Source organism: Ipomoea nil, unplaced genomic scaffold (genome assembly GCF_001879475.1).
Source record: "Ipomoea nil cultivar Tokyo-kokei standard unplaced genomic scaffold, Asagao_1.1 scaffold0755, whole genome shotgun sequence".
Taxonomy (NCBI): domain Eukaryota; kingdom Viridiplantae; phylum Streptophyta; class Magnoliopsida; order Solanales; family Convolvulaceae; genus Ipomoea; species Ipomoea nil.
In genome coordinates, this window is record NW_017617183.1 from 1,051,691 (window position 1) to 1,065,959 (window position 14,269).

A 14,269-nucleotide genomic window follows, 5' to 3' on the forward strand; every position below is an offset into this window, starting at 1 on the left:
TCTCTCTGTGTGTGTGTGTGTGTGTGTGTGTGTGTGTGTGTGTGTGACCAATACATGTAATAGTATTTTTCACTAATAAGTCACATTAATATGGTGCAAGTTTAATTGAGCATTTTATGACTATTAAGTGGTAGCATTAATGTTGTAACCGAAATAACGATTTCTGTTACAAAGCATATATTGATGATATATAAGACTATAAAGTATATGTCCTGCCACTTCTCAGGAATACCTGAAATACACCATCTATATTGTCCAGAGATTAAGTGAGAAACATTCTTACTCTATAGAAGTTGCTACTACCATTTGGATATCAACACACTAATACTAGCTACAGCAGAATAACATGCTATTCACAAAGAAATACAATAGAGGTGTCAACTATGACTGGATGTATGTTTGATCCTATCGCTTCCGCTATGAGAGTAGATTTTACAAGTATTATGATTATATATTTATTCTAATATTTGGTATCAGAGCAAAATATAATCCTTGCCTAGTTGATCAATTTGGATACATATGCAATTTGAATATTCTTATTATGTTAAAAGGCATACATATGTCTATGATTTGTTGATTTCCTACTTATAGTATGTATACATATAGATATTTGGACTCCATATGTGTATATAATTTTTTTCAAAATAATTTTGCAAAATATAAATGAATTAATTTCGAATAAGTTTGAAATAAATTAAAAATAAAACCTACTGCATTGGAGATCCACTTTTGGTTTCTATTTCTGGCTACTCGGTGGTGATCGCATAGAGTTTTTGGACGAAACCCCTCGACTGTGCTTGACGGCGACATCGAAGCGGGCTATGGTGACGGCGACGGTTGTTGGTGATTGCAACGAGGAGATGTGGCGGAGGTGAAGCTGTGTTCCCCAGCAATGTCGAAGTTTCTTCCCCTCTTTCCGGCTTCACCGATGACAAACCTTGGCGTTGCTTCAATCTACGCCATTTTTTCATTTCCGACTTCGTCGAGAAGAAGTTAACGATGGCAGTGGTGCGAATGAGGGAAAAAGTTGAAGGCGTAATGGTGTTAGGTCTCTGGCGATGGTGCTATATCCGTCGTCGGCTCCGGTCGACTTCTCTTCCTCTTCATCCAGTTGCGACTCTCACTCCCTCCTCACTATATTCATTCGGCGTAAATAATATAGCATCTAGGTTTAATTTGGTCGAGGGATGAAGATGATGAAATGCGTCAATGGGTTTTGGGCTTAAAATCTGATCTTATTTAGAGAAAATTACACTTTGGTCCTATGACTATAGAGGTGTTGTTAATTTTAGTTCATGACTTTAAAAACTAAAAATTTAGTAATGTGACTATGCAATTTTTAAAACATTTGGTCCTCTCTACCAAATCACCGGCGAATTTTCGCCGAAAAATTATAACACATTTTAAATTAAATATAAGTGGGGACAAAACGGTCACTTTAACTTTTAAAAAAGGGGCAAAATTCCATCTTCCCGTGATGGTAGTTTGCATCGGAGTAACTAACCACCACGCAATCGGTGACGGTAGTAGCATCTTTGCGTTCATGAAGGCTTGGGCTTTCTTTTCTAGTCACAGAGACGAGAGCACCTCCCCTTGTTTCTTTTCCATCAGAATTCTGACCATTTTTCGACTGAACAATGATACAAGATCGATAAGGACTAGGAACACATCTCTGGAACCACATAAAAAACATCAAGACTGAGGACACAGACGTTCATCGCCTTCCATCAATTACGAACACGGTCGGGTCAACGTTTGTAGTGACGCGAGAGACATCCAAAGACTCAAGAACCACATACTTTCATGACGACCCAATCTTGCACACCTCTCGTCATTTACCATGATTGCTTCGTATGTTTGGAATTGCTTTGTCAAATTGCGAATCGAGACAAACACAGATAATAACGAGGATGAAGACGAGGACGACTACTTTTGCAATCTGACCGATTACCGGGCACGCTTCCACCCAATCGTACCCAGAAATTACTTCGGCAATTGTGTTTTGGGTTTTATCGCAAAGGCGAAGACGAAGCTACTTGCCGGAGATGACGGCTTTGCAGAGGCGACTGTGGTGATCGGAGAAAGTATTCGCAGCTGCTGAAGATGGAATTTTGTCCTTTTTAAAAAAAAGTTAAAGCGACTGTTTTGCCCACACTTATATTTAATTTGAAATGAGTTACGTTTTTCTAGCAAAAATTCGTTGGTGATTTGGCTGTGAGGACCAAATGTGTTAAAAATTGTATAATCACGAGATTAAATTGTTAGTTTTTAAAGTCAAGTACTGAAATTAACAACATATCTATAGTCATAGGATTATAATAGTGTAATTTTTCTCTTATTTATTTTAAAGGGATTATGGGCTTCCTTTAAAATTTAATTGGCCTATTTGGTATATTTTTGGCATTTGGGCTTAACTTTCCCAATTTTTGGACTGATCCAATTTCTTAAAATCTTCTTCCCCACCATTTTTTTTTTGAATGTTACTGGCTCTATTACATTGTAGTATATGTTATTTGTGCCTATGTTTATTAATTCGTTTAAGGCATATGAGCTTGTCTTAATTCTGGGCTGATTTGGTTTATAAAACCTTATGGTTTTAGAAAATGTTTTCCATTTAAGTCTCGTAATATTATTATGCGATTATGGTTATTTATTGTGGTTATGGATTTCTTGCAATTTTGTCATAATTTGACAAAAAAATTTAATTATATAGTGTGATTCACAATTTTAGAAAATGCATATGTTTATAGTAATTGGATATTGTTTCCTTTTCAGTCTTGTTATAATATAATGATTTAGATTATGATGTTAAGAATCATTTTTTTTAATCTCTTTGAATTTGCATATCCAAAACTTTTATGGTAATAATGATCGATGAGAATATGTAACATTTAATAATAAGAATAATTATTAATATCAAATGGTGTTCGTTACGATTAAGAAAATTGATTATTCTATTATTATTGTTATGTAATATAATAATTATTAGACTTATTATAGTAATAAAGATTATCAATTTTTGAACCGATGGATCAATGATTTGTACCGTTACTATTGTCGTTACTTTTGGATTTTGATAATATGATGATTTGGAATCATAATTTTGAAACAAATTCTATTTTTTTTTATCAAAAGCATATGTGTTAATAATGATAATATTTTGTAACATTTAATAATCATTGCTATTAAATGTCAATGGTTACGATTGTGAAAGTTGATTGTTTTGTATTACTGTTACATAATAATTGTTAGTATTATTATTATAGTAATAACGATTATCATTTTTGAATTGAAAGAATTAATGTATTATAACATTATTATCACTATTGTTTTGAATATCACTATTGTTTTGAATTTTGATACCCATATTGGTTGAGTATGAATACTTGATTTTATTTTCATATTCATTCGGGATTGTTTTTGTGCATATAATCAAATTAAGTGTATAATATTATGATTCCAGTTATGCAATTTAATTTCGTGAGAATTTATTTTGCAAGTGAAAACATATCCTACGATTTTGATATTGTTGAAATTTGCATTTTAAACTATTTCTCATAAAATTTACTATATGCAATGAATCATTTTTTTTTTTGACCTACATGTTAAAACTTTTTAATAATTGAAAAGTATATAGTTATTATAAATTATTATTCAAATGTTATAATCCTTTAATTTTTGGATATATGTTATTATTATTATAATAATAATAATAATAATAATAATAATAATAATAATTTTTTTAAAGTTCATTTTAAATTGTTATTATGATATACAATTGATATGAACTTATTGAATTTCATTCATAACTCTTCATTAGTATAACATTATATTTTCTAGTTATGTGAATTTATTTATACATTTAGAATTGCATAAGTTAGGGATTATAATAAATCCTGTTAAGTTGAACCTTATGTGTAGAATTATATACGATAGTGCATTATGTTTAAGCACCTTTAATTTAGACTGTCTAGAATGTTCACTTGAAATTAAAAGTTTTTCCATAGGTGAACTATTAAGATTTGAAAAGATTACTCGTCAATTATGTCTTTAGTGTGAGAAAATATGAATTGGGAAAAAGTTTCTCAGAAAGTGACGAATGTGCTACTAGTTCTCTTGAAACATTACTATGTCTAAAGAGTTGGTTTCTAATGAGTCTTTGTCCCAACCAACTTTCCTGGGAATATACTCAGGACCAGATTTTGGGCTGTGCAACAGCACATGACTTCAAATTTTAGAGGGCCCAATATTTAATTTTTACCTAGCTAGTTAATACAATAAAACAAAATAAAATTACAAATAATTTTCAAAGACTCTAGGGAGGAATTGTAGAAATGTGTTTTTATAGTATTTTATCATGGAGGTCATAGGTTCAAATCTTGTCTGGTCTTTTGCCCAATCTTTTAAAGATTGCGCGGGTAGGGCATCATTTATTTACAAGAACGGGACCACAAAAATATAAAAATCGGCCCTGAATATACTTGGAAATGTTTATCATATTGTTGCATAATTATTTTTAGGTTCTAAAGTTGATGCCTAAAATATCAAGATAATTGTCTAGTGATGATATAATTTTGATTAATTAAGGAGTGGCCACAACATCTTTATTTAATTGAAATTTTATGAGATCACATACAAGCATAGACATATCGATTGTGATTAATTATATATGATATAACAAAATTTAGCTCACAGGCAGTTTTGTTATATTCATATGTTTAATTAGGATAAAAATACAAAACTATGATCGTAATTTAGCCCACATGCAATTATGTATCGGAATATAGTTTTGGTGAGTTTTATCATTACAAATAGGAAAATCAATTTATTTTACATATGATTATAATGTAAATAAATCGGCGTCTTCTATCATAAAGTTGTGATATATGTACATATTCAAAGAATATTTTTCTATATACATTTTGTGGTATTAGTCTAGTTTCTTTTAAGTGTATTTATTATACATGAAAAAAATAAATTAATAGCTTGGTACATTAATATTCTTTTGTGTACAAATATCAAGTGATAACAATTTCATAATTAAAATTATTAAGATATTCTGATCACTTTGTGAGTAATTACATAAAATATTATAAAATCTATCCACATAAAGTTTATTATATTAATGTAAATAGTGGGCATAAAATATCGAATCATATTTCTTAATTTACCCACAGAGATTAAGAAAATGAACATCGTTTGATAGTTTTATCATAAAGTTGTTGATGAATCTAATTGAATAAAACTTTAGCCCACGGGCAAGTTTTATGTCACTAGATTCTTCTATCACTTTGATAATAATTTTATCGTAATGTTTTAATTGAGTCTAATTGAACAAAATTTTAGCCCACATGCAAGTTTTGTGTCACTAGATTCTTCTATTTGATTATCATAAAATCTCAGTTGAGTCTAATTGAATAAATCTTTAGTCTATATGCAAGTTGTATGTCACTAGATTCTTCTACCGTTTAAATTAATGATCAAGATAAAATTTTATCATACCATTTTTAGAATTTATAACTTTAAGGCCAGTTATAATTCTACGTCGCATGGGTTGCATTGGCAACACATGTATTTTATTCATCTCCAAACCCTGACTTCGCTAACGGTTTGAGCGTTAGACTCATGTTCCCTTCCACTAGGAACCATCTCAGTCAAGAACCTTAATTGACATGCCGAGAGTCATTAGGATGTACAACATTTTAAGTTGCCACCCTTCAGAATTCAACACCTTGAATTTCCATGGCCTTTCGACCAAACCACTTGGTACCGTCACATGCACCTTCATCGTAGGATACCCTTTGATGTCACCACTGGTCTCCGAACCATAGTTCACCTGAATTTCGAAATGTGCAACTACGTTGCCGCTCCGACCATACGAATGTGCACCACGAGCAACATTCATGCTTCCACTTACCACAATAGTGGGAGCCATCGACTTTATTCGCCAAAAAATAGTTCAATTTTAAGATTGTTGGAGTTGAAGAATAAGTCGATACACCAAAAATATATATAAAAGATATATTTAAACACGAAAATATGAAATTTAATTTATAGAAAATTAGTTCCAATCAATTTTGGTACAAAATCAAAATTATATATATATATATATATATATATATATATATATATATATATATATATATATAATAGCGTAAATAGAGATTTATTTTACAAAAAATAATCTCAATCAAACTAGTACCAAGAGATTTAATTTTTATGAAAATTAATCCCACCACACTTAGTACGAAACGAGAAAGGGTTATATAAACCTGAGGTTTAAACCCAACTAGAAGAAACAGAAATTTGAATCGTGTGTACTGACATTCTCCCTAAACCCGATTCGCTACCTCCTAATAGTTCTAGGAATGTTGTAGAGTCAGTCTCCCAGGATAAAACGAATTACAAGCTGAGCACTCTGTACAGTACAATATCATTTAAAATCTGAATTAAATCACATTTGTAACCTCTCCCCCAATACAAACAACTTAATCTAAAAGTGTGAATTCTTTATAAATAAATTGGAATTAATGCCTACGAATCAAAATTAACACTTCCATAGCATAACTTAACCTGCAAGACCAGCCTTTATGCCATACAATTACAATTTAATACGTCTTAAAAAGGCTTATATATATATATATATATATATATATATATATATATATATATATATATATATATATACTGTTTGGTAAATGACTGTTAGGTGATTGGGTTAATTAATTAGAGGGCATAACTAGTTGATAACATTAGCTAATTGTAGAAATGTGTTTGGTAAATTAGCTATTTGCGGATAGCTGTTTGGTATAATTTTTTTTCCCAAAAACCAAATGAAAAAGTTGCATTGAACAACTTTTTAAATTTTAGCATTTTAAAGTTTCAAAAGCTAATTAACCAAACACTTATATTGATTTTTTAACCAATTCAAACAACTAATAGTGTGGTCAAATAAGCCAAAAATGGCTGATAGGCTAACTATTTTACCAAACAGGGCCATAGTGGTGCAAACCCACTTCCCAAACCAACGTGGGACAAGTGCTTTTACAAAGCCTTTCCACCTTCATTTTCCAACTCAAGTGGGTCTAGCTAGTTTGAAAATCAATTTCTCATTTACCTATTATTCATTTTAAGCGTATAATATATCAATCTATTTGTCTTATTACGAAAAATCCGAATCCACTTTAACACGACCAAATAAAAAATAGACCCACATATATTTATACCACAAAATAATCACTTTTTACATCGTTTTATGGAGTAAAAGACATTTTTAGTCCTAAATTTATAGTGGCTTGGACAATTTTAGTCCTTTATAAAAAAATTTGCCATTTTATGGACAGAGTTATTGTGGCGAGGACATTTTTGGTCCTCCGTCTATATTTCTGTTAGATAACCGTCTGAGAGAGGGGTAATTACGTCAATTTAGGCTATCTCCTTCTATCTATTATATCTATGTGTGTTTTGTTTTCTTCTTGGTCATAATTCGAAGGAGTCGGAGAGTCCAAGTTGCAGTTGTACGAAGAAATTACCGGAGAATCGAAGCCGCCAAACAGGTTACTAATCAAATAGATAGAAGGAGAATCGAAGCCTCCAAACACACATTGATATAATATATAGAAGGAGATACCCTAAATTGACGTAATTGCCCCTCTCTCATACGGTTATCTAACAGAAATATAGACGGAGGACCAAAAATGTCCTCGAAATATAGATGGAGGACCAAAAATGTCCTCGCCACAATAACTATGTCCATAAAATGACACATTTTTTTATAAAGGACTAAAATTGTCCAAGCCACTATAAGTCTAGGACCAAAAATGTCTTTTACTCTCGTTTTATGCTATTCCAACAATTCAATCAAATTTTCACAAGTCATAATTTGTCTATAGTAATTAAATTTCAAAGCAACTCATAAGTTTGGTATTTTCCCAATTGAATAATAAGGTAGTATATATATTAGATAAGAAAACAATTATATATGTCTCTAATCTATTTGTATTAATTAACTAATTCTAAATTAATTAATTATAACATGAACTAATTTTTTAAACTTTTACGAGCTATACTATTATTCACATCTTATCTTATAAGATAAGATAAAAATAGCATACTGAAATTTCAATTCAACTCTATTTCTTCTCCCAAATTCAACTCTATTTAATTCTATTAACTAAAGAGGTCGATGCATATACCTAAAGAATAGTGAAGTAGCAATCATTGTTTTTGCTCACAAAGACGAAATACTATTGACTACATCCTAAACCGACAAAATAGGTAGGATGATTAGTGTTTGATGTTCACAAAGAGTCCATTATATTTAAACGTAAGCTTTCTTATCCTCTTAAAAGGTTGAATCCTCAATTCAAATTTAACCAAACATTATTTGGAATGAGATAAATTACGATGACTTAATGACTTAGCAGACATGATCAAATGTTGGTGAGCACAGAGCATTTGCCCACTTTTAACATAATCCTACATTATCGATGTCAAAGTAGAAACATTGATTTTCTTTCTTAAATACTGTATATTAAATTAGTGAGTTAAACCCGTGCGAGCATTATCCATGCTTTCTCATTGATGAATTGGATGATTTGCACTAGTCGTACATTAGATGCAGTCTGTCACGCCCTCATAGGACCAACAAGAAAAGAGATTTAATGAATTTCAACATTAAAAGTGAGCATAGACATCCCATGAAACGTCCATTTTCCTCAAAGGGAAATTCAATATAATATCCTATTGTATTCTAGTCTTCTGGATCAATCTCGAAATCACAAACTCCCAATTCACGTTCAACCAAAATTTGCACTGCCATTTACTTGGACCCAAACAATCCCTAACCATTCCGACCAAAGCCCAGGGACCCACACTCAACCTTAAAACCGGTCGAAGTCTCCCTCCAAGTTTACCGTTAAATTCAAGATTCCGGAGCGACAATCTCTCTCTAATCCCGCCGGCGGGAATGCTCAGTATCCCTGACAAACAGCTACAGTCGGAAAATTTTCCCAGAATAAATGATCGTGAAGATATTGAAAAAGATCGGCGACCGTTGACGTATCCCTCTCTCTCATTTATATCTCATTTTCTTCTCGCAATAAATGCCACCGCTCCCCACTTTCTTATTATTCAAACTTGGAATCGTACTTGGCTTGGGGGTCTGGAAGTGAAGAAATATAGCTGTTAAAAGGTACTTTTTTTTTTCTTTTTTCTTTTTGGCTTTTAGTGATCAATGCTTAGAAGGATTTGGAGTGTTCTTTTAGCTTTTTGCTGCTTTTGATCTGTAAAAAAAATGGTGGGATTGTTGTTTAATCTTTAGTGTTCTTCAAGATTCTCTTTTGTATCAGTTAAAAATACGTTTTTATTTTGTTGGGTCATTTTCTCATGTAACAAATTCTGCAGGCTTTTGTGGATACAGTTATAGTTTTATGGTGTTCATCTGTTGATTCATTGGCTGCATTGGTGGGTGATTGGGAGTGATTCTTAGGTTGAAGACTTGAAGAGTGAATAATAATGGCTATTGTGAGTTTACATAATAATGTTTCTGCATTTGATTCTTCTTTCCTTGGTGAATCTCTGTCTCCTGTGTCAAGGCGACGGGGCGAAAGAGAAAGGCCAATAATGGTGTCTTCTGCATCCACTCTCATTCAAATGTGGAGGGAGATTGAGGGTGAGAGCATGGTGAGTAATACCATAACCAGATTTGGTGATAGAGATGGGCAACTGAGGAGTGAGGGTGTGAATTCTGTGGGCATTTTCGAGTCAGATGGGCACAATAATGGTGTTAATTCCCAAAAGCAGACAGTTTTGCGGAATGAAAATCAGAATGGCACCTCAGATTACTCCATGGATCTTGGGGAGATAGAAAGGCAGAGAGTGAGGCAAGTTTTTCGAGGATGGATGGGCGATGGTGTAAAGATTCGTTCTTTGAACACACCGTCGCCTATCAAAGGCCAATCAAAGGGAGAGTGGTTAGGTGGAAGTGAGTGTGTAAAGTTGAGAATTGTAAAGGAAGGGGTGCAGATGTATAATGAGCAGAGAGGCACAAACAACTCTGATAGAGATGAAGGGGGTGCTGAAAATAGTCCTCAAATTGAGCAAGTGAGTGAAAGGGTGCTGGCGAAAATTTCTGGAAATGGAGAGTGGAAGGGCTGCAGGGCCTTAAGAGGACTACGCGGCAGACAGGCTCTTCTCGATTTGCTGCTGAAGGCTCAGAGGGAACGGCAGAGAGAACTTCAAAGTTTGATGGAGGGTAGACATGTATCAGACTTTGCTTATCGCAATCGCATCCAGGTTTCTGTTTTTTCCTATGGTGTCAATAGATTTTCCATCATTAAGGATGTTCTTTGAGAAACATTTCATTTTTCAGTCACTGCTGAGAGGCAGATTCCTGCGAAATGGTAGATTGATCCGGGATGAAAGATCAGTTGCAGCGAGCGAAATAGGCCTTCTGAGACAAAGACAAACTGTTTCTTATTTGAGGTAAATCAAGGGACCCTTATGCTTATTCTCCTTTAGAGTTTAGGGCATTCTTTGATTCTTTCTAGCTAACAAATTTTTATATATGTGTGAATCAGGGAAGGATTTTTGTCTAGATTGGTCCATATTGAGCCTGGTCATGGTCAAATTTGTGGTTTTCAGTCCAATGGTGAACATAATGGTCTCGAAAATATTCGCTCTCAATCAGACATTGGACTAGAATCTGAGCTTGCATATGAATGGAGAGAGATAGATGATGGATCTCAGAGACTTGGGAACTCAGAGACAGTTGGGGACATGAATCAACACGGAAGAACTGTCGAAACTGCTGAAACATCAGAGCGACGCTTAGAATGTGACAGTGAAAGTTGGCTCGAAAGTGCAGCTAACCAACAGTATCCAACAACTCGTGACAACGATGTTGGAGAACATAGCGTCGAGGAGTCAATGGATGGTCCTGTTGGAAGGGCAGACTCGTTTTACATCCCAGATGACAACGATGTTCACAGCGTCGAGCTTAGAGAACTGCTGAGCAGGTATTGGTGTATCAATTTAACAAATTTATATCTAATGGTTCATTGGATCGAGGTAGTTGAAAAATTGAAACTATTCGGTTGATTCTTCAGGCGACGTGTCTCTAATCTACTGCAAAGTGGTTTTCGCGAGAGACTAGACCTGCTTATACAGTCTTATGTGGAGAGGCAAGTGCAGGCTTCTCTTGACTGGGAGAATGAGGATGAGGGTGACATAAACGATATCGAAAGAAATAACTTTTCACCAGATTCTCTATCCCAGCCTCTTTGGGAGCAGGAGTGGGAAATCATCAATGAGCTAAGGACCGACATGGATAGGCTTCAACAGCAGATGAACACTATGCAGAAAATGGTGGAAACTTGCATGGACATGCAAATCGAACTGCAGAACTCTGTGCAAAACGAAGTTTTTGCAGCCTTAAATCACTATTCTGTTTCAAAAGGTGCCTATACATCCTTAATCACAAACCAATAATCTTCTGTGTTTCTGTTACTTAATCACACATCCTTTTTTGATCAGATGGAAATGCTGCATGTGAGGACAATCTTGTGAAGGATGAACCGAAATGGGATAACGTGAGAAAGGGAATCTGCTGCTTATGCTGCACAAGCAGCATAGATTCATTACTATACAGGTAAGAAAAAATCGCGGTTTTTGTTATCATCTATCTGTTCCCATTTCTGAAGCCCTAATACCGCTAATCCCTATAGGTGTGGGCACATGTGCACATGTTCAGAATGTGCAGAAAAACTGGTCCAAGAACACGGGAAGTGCCCAATGTGTGAGGCACCTGTAGCTGAGATGATCCAGGCTTACTTTATACAACAATAATAGGAATATTAGGGATCGAAGTCTTTGCTTTTCTTGCACACTTAGCTTGCTCGAGGGAAATGGTCAATTCGATTCTATGGTAAGATTAAAGAATATTGGGATGAGCTTTTTTTGAACTGAATTATCCTGACATAGCTGACAAACACAAAACAAAGTCCAAGTTTTTTTATGATGGCTTGCAAGTTGCTCTACTGCAACAGTTTACTGCTGCTGGGATGTGTTCCTGTGAAGATGATTTGTGGAATTATAGGAAGAAGAGTTAGGAACATGAATATAGTATTATATGGTACTGAAGAAGATGTTCCAAATTAGGTGGAGGAGACACATTCATGGTGAAATGCTAAAATGTTTTTTTTTTTTCCCAGCATGATGCATTGTTATGCCTCCTGTATCCTAGCTTGGATGAGATAAAATTTGCCAATATTATCATTCTAGTCAGGCTATATATCAATTAATTAAGATAATTGGATCCATCATCAATTAAGTAGTTTGGACTTATTCGTTAATTTAAGCTATCCAATTAGCTTAATTGTTTTTTTTTTTTTTTTTTTAAGCTACTAACTCTCTATTACATTGTAGTATCTATTTCCGCCTCCATTGAGGCTTGATCTCATGAACTCCCATATAGAAAAGTCACTACACGTCATCTGAGCTCAAAGTGCTTGACATTAGCTTAATTGTTTGGTAAGGTTTATTAGTTAAAGATAATTATTATATTAATCCAAACATGTGTGATGTGTGGCACACAATACTTCTTGCCCAACAAACAAATTGCTGCATGGTTTCAGCCAAAAGCATGGAAGTATTCTAGGTTGTCGAGGTTTAATCGAGATTTGGATTTAAGCTATCCAGTTTAGATTCAAACATGTAATCGTCACATCAAGAATCTTGATATAGGTTTACATGGACAGTTCAACTGGTCATAGAGGTAAAATTTATTGTAAAAGACCAATGATCAAATTTCACCAACGGCAGAGCAAAAGTCTAGCTTATGTTGATCAATTGAGTCATTATGGTTTACCTCTTCACAAACTGTCAGGTCGGGGTGTGGGCCGGGGACGCCTGGGGTAAGTAACTCCATCTTTTCTGTCACAAGAATCTTGATATAGTCCTAATGTATTGGTCTAATAGATGACTAGTCTCACTTAAAATTTACTTACATTGGCAACAGACTTCTTTGGAAGTTTGAGTTTGGAATGAGCTCTTTGTGCATAAGTGTACATTTTGACATTTAATATTGAAATTAAATTAACTCAATTTATCTTCTCATGGGCATGAGGTGGGTTCTAAGAGTTTAGATATATAATCCTGCAAAATCGAGAAAACCTATGTTATCAAAAGAAAAAAATAATATTGACATAATATATTTAATAGAGATAATATCAAATATTATATTTCTTATTCCAATGGATAATAATAAGATTTTTAGAATTTGTTGTTTTTAAATATTAAAGTTAAGTCATTCATAATGAAGAAGACAACTTGAAAAGTATTCACATGCCCAATTGCCCATGGATCAAGGCCTTTAATTGTAGTCTTGTAGATCTATCCATTTAAGGCATAGACTTTTAAGTGAGTACCAAACCATTTCCGATTGGATATTTAAATGAATAAAAAATACATTTAAAGTTAATGTTTGGTATAAGTTACACTGGAGCGTTATGTTGTGCATCCGTATGCACCATTCATGGTGCACCCGGATGCAAAAACAACAACAACAACAACAAAACAAAAACAAAACAAAAAAAAAAAATCATAATTGCATAACTACACATCCATAATTTCATTACATCCATAATTTCATAACTATACATTCAGAATTGCATAACTACACATCCATAATTTCATCACATCCATAATTTCATAACTATACATTCAGAATTACATAACTACACATCCATAATTTCATAACTATAAATCCAGAATTACATAACTACACATCCATAAGTCCATAACTTCATAACTATACATCCAGAATTGCATAACTACACATCCATAACTTCATAACTATAAATCCAGAATTGCATAACTATACATCTAGAATTTCATAACTATACACCCAGTATTTCATAACTAAAAATCCAGAATGAATGAACTAAAAAATGAATACCATAATGTTGTTGCTGAGAATCGAAACTGATTTTTTTTTTTTAAGTAGGACGCGCGTTTTGATGCAAAAACGACGTCGTTTTTGCATCCGTATGCACCATCTATATCATGCACCATGGTGCATGATCAATCATGCACCGCACGTCAGACACTACAGTATGTCTAAACCGACATTGTCTCACATATTATTTTTATATTATCAAATGAAACTACAGTTATATCAAAATGATACTGTAGTTGTGGTGAAATGAAACTACAGTATATATAAAATGAAACTGAATAACATTTCACATATTTGAGTGTATATTGTACA

At 33.5% G+C, this 14,269-nt stretch overlaps 1 protein-coding gene across 1 annotated transcript; it reads left to right on the plus strand.

Moving 5' to 3' along the window:
- Positions 1-2,497: 2,497 nt before the first annotated feature.
- Positions 2,498-12,270, plus strand: LOC109176729. The gene is made up of 9 exons (XM_019326124.1): positions 2,498-2,508; positions 7,393-7,398; positions 8,899-9,193; positions 9,406-10,296; positions 10,373-10,485; positions 10,581-11,018; positions 11,109-11,458; positions 11,536-11,650; positions 11,727-12,270. Exons 4-9 carry the CDS (start codon positions 9,517-9,519, stop codon positions 11,845-11,847), a joined length of 1,917 nt encoding a protein of 638 aa, XP_019181669.1. The 5' UTR covers positions 2,498-2,508; positions 7,393-7,398; positions 8,899-9,193; positions 9,406-9,516; the 3' UTR covers positions 11,848-12,270.
- Positions 12,271-14,269: the final 1,999 nt, after the last annotated feature.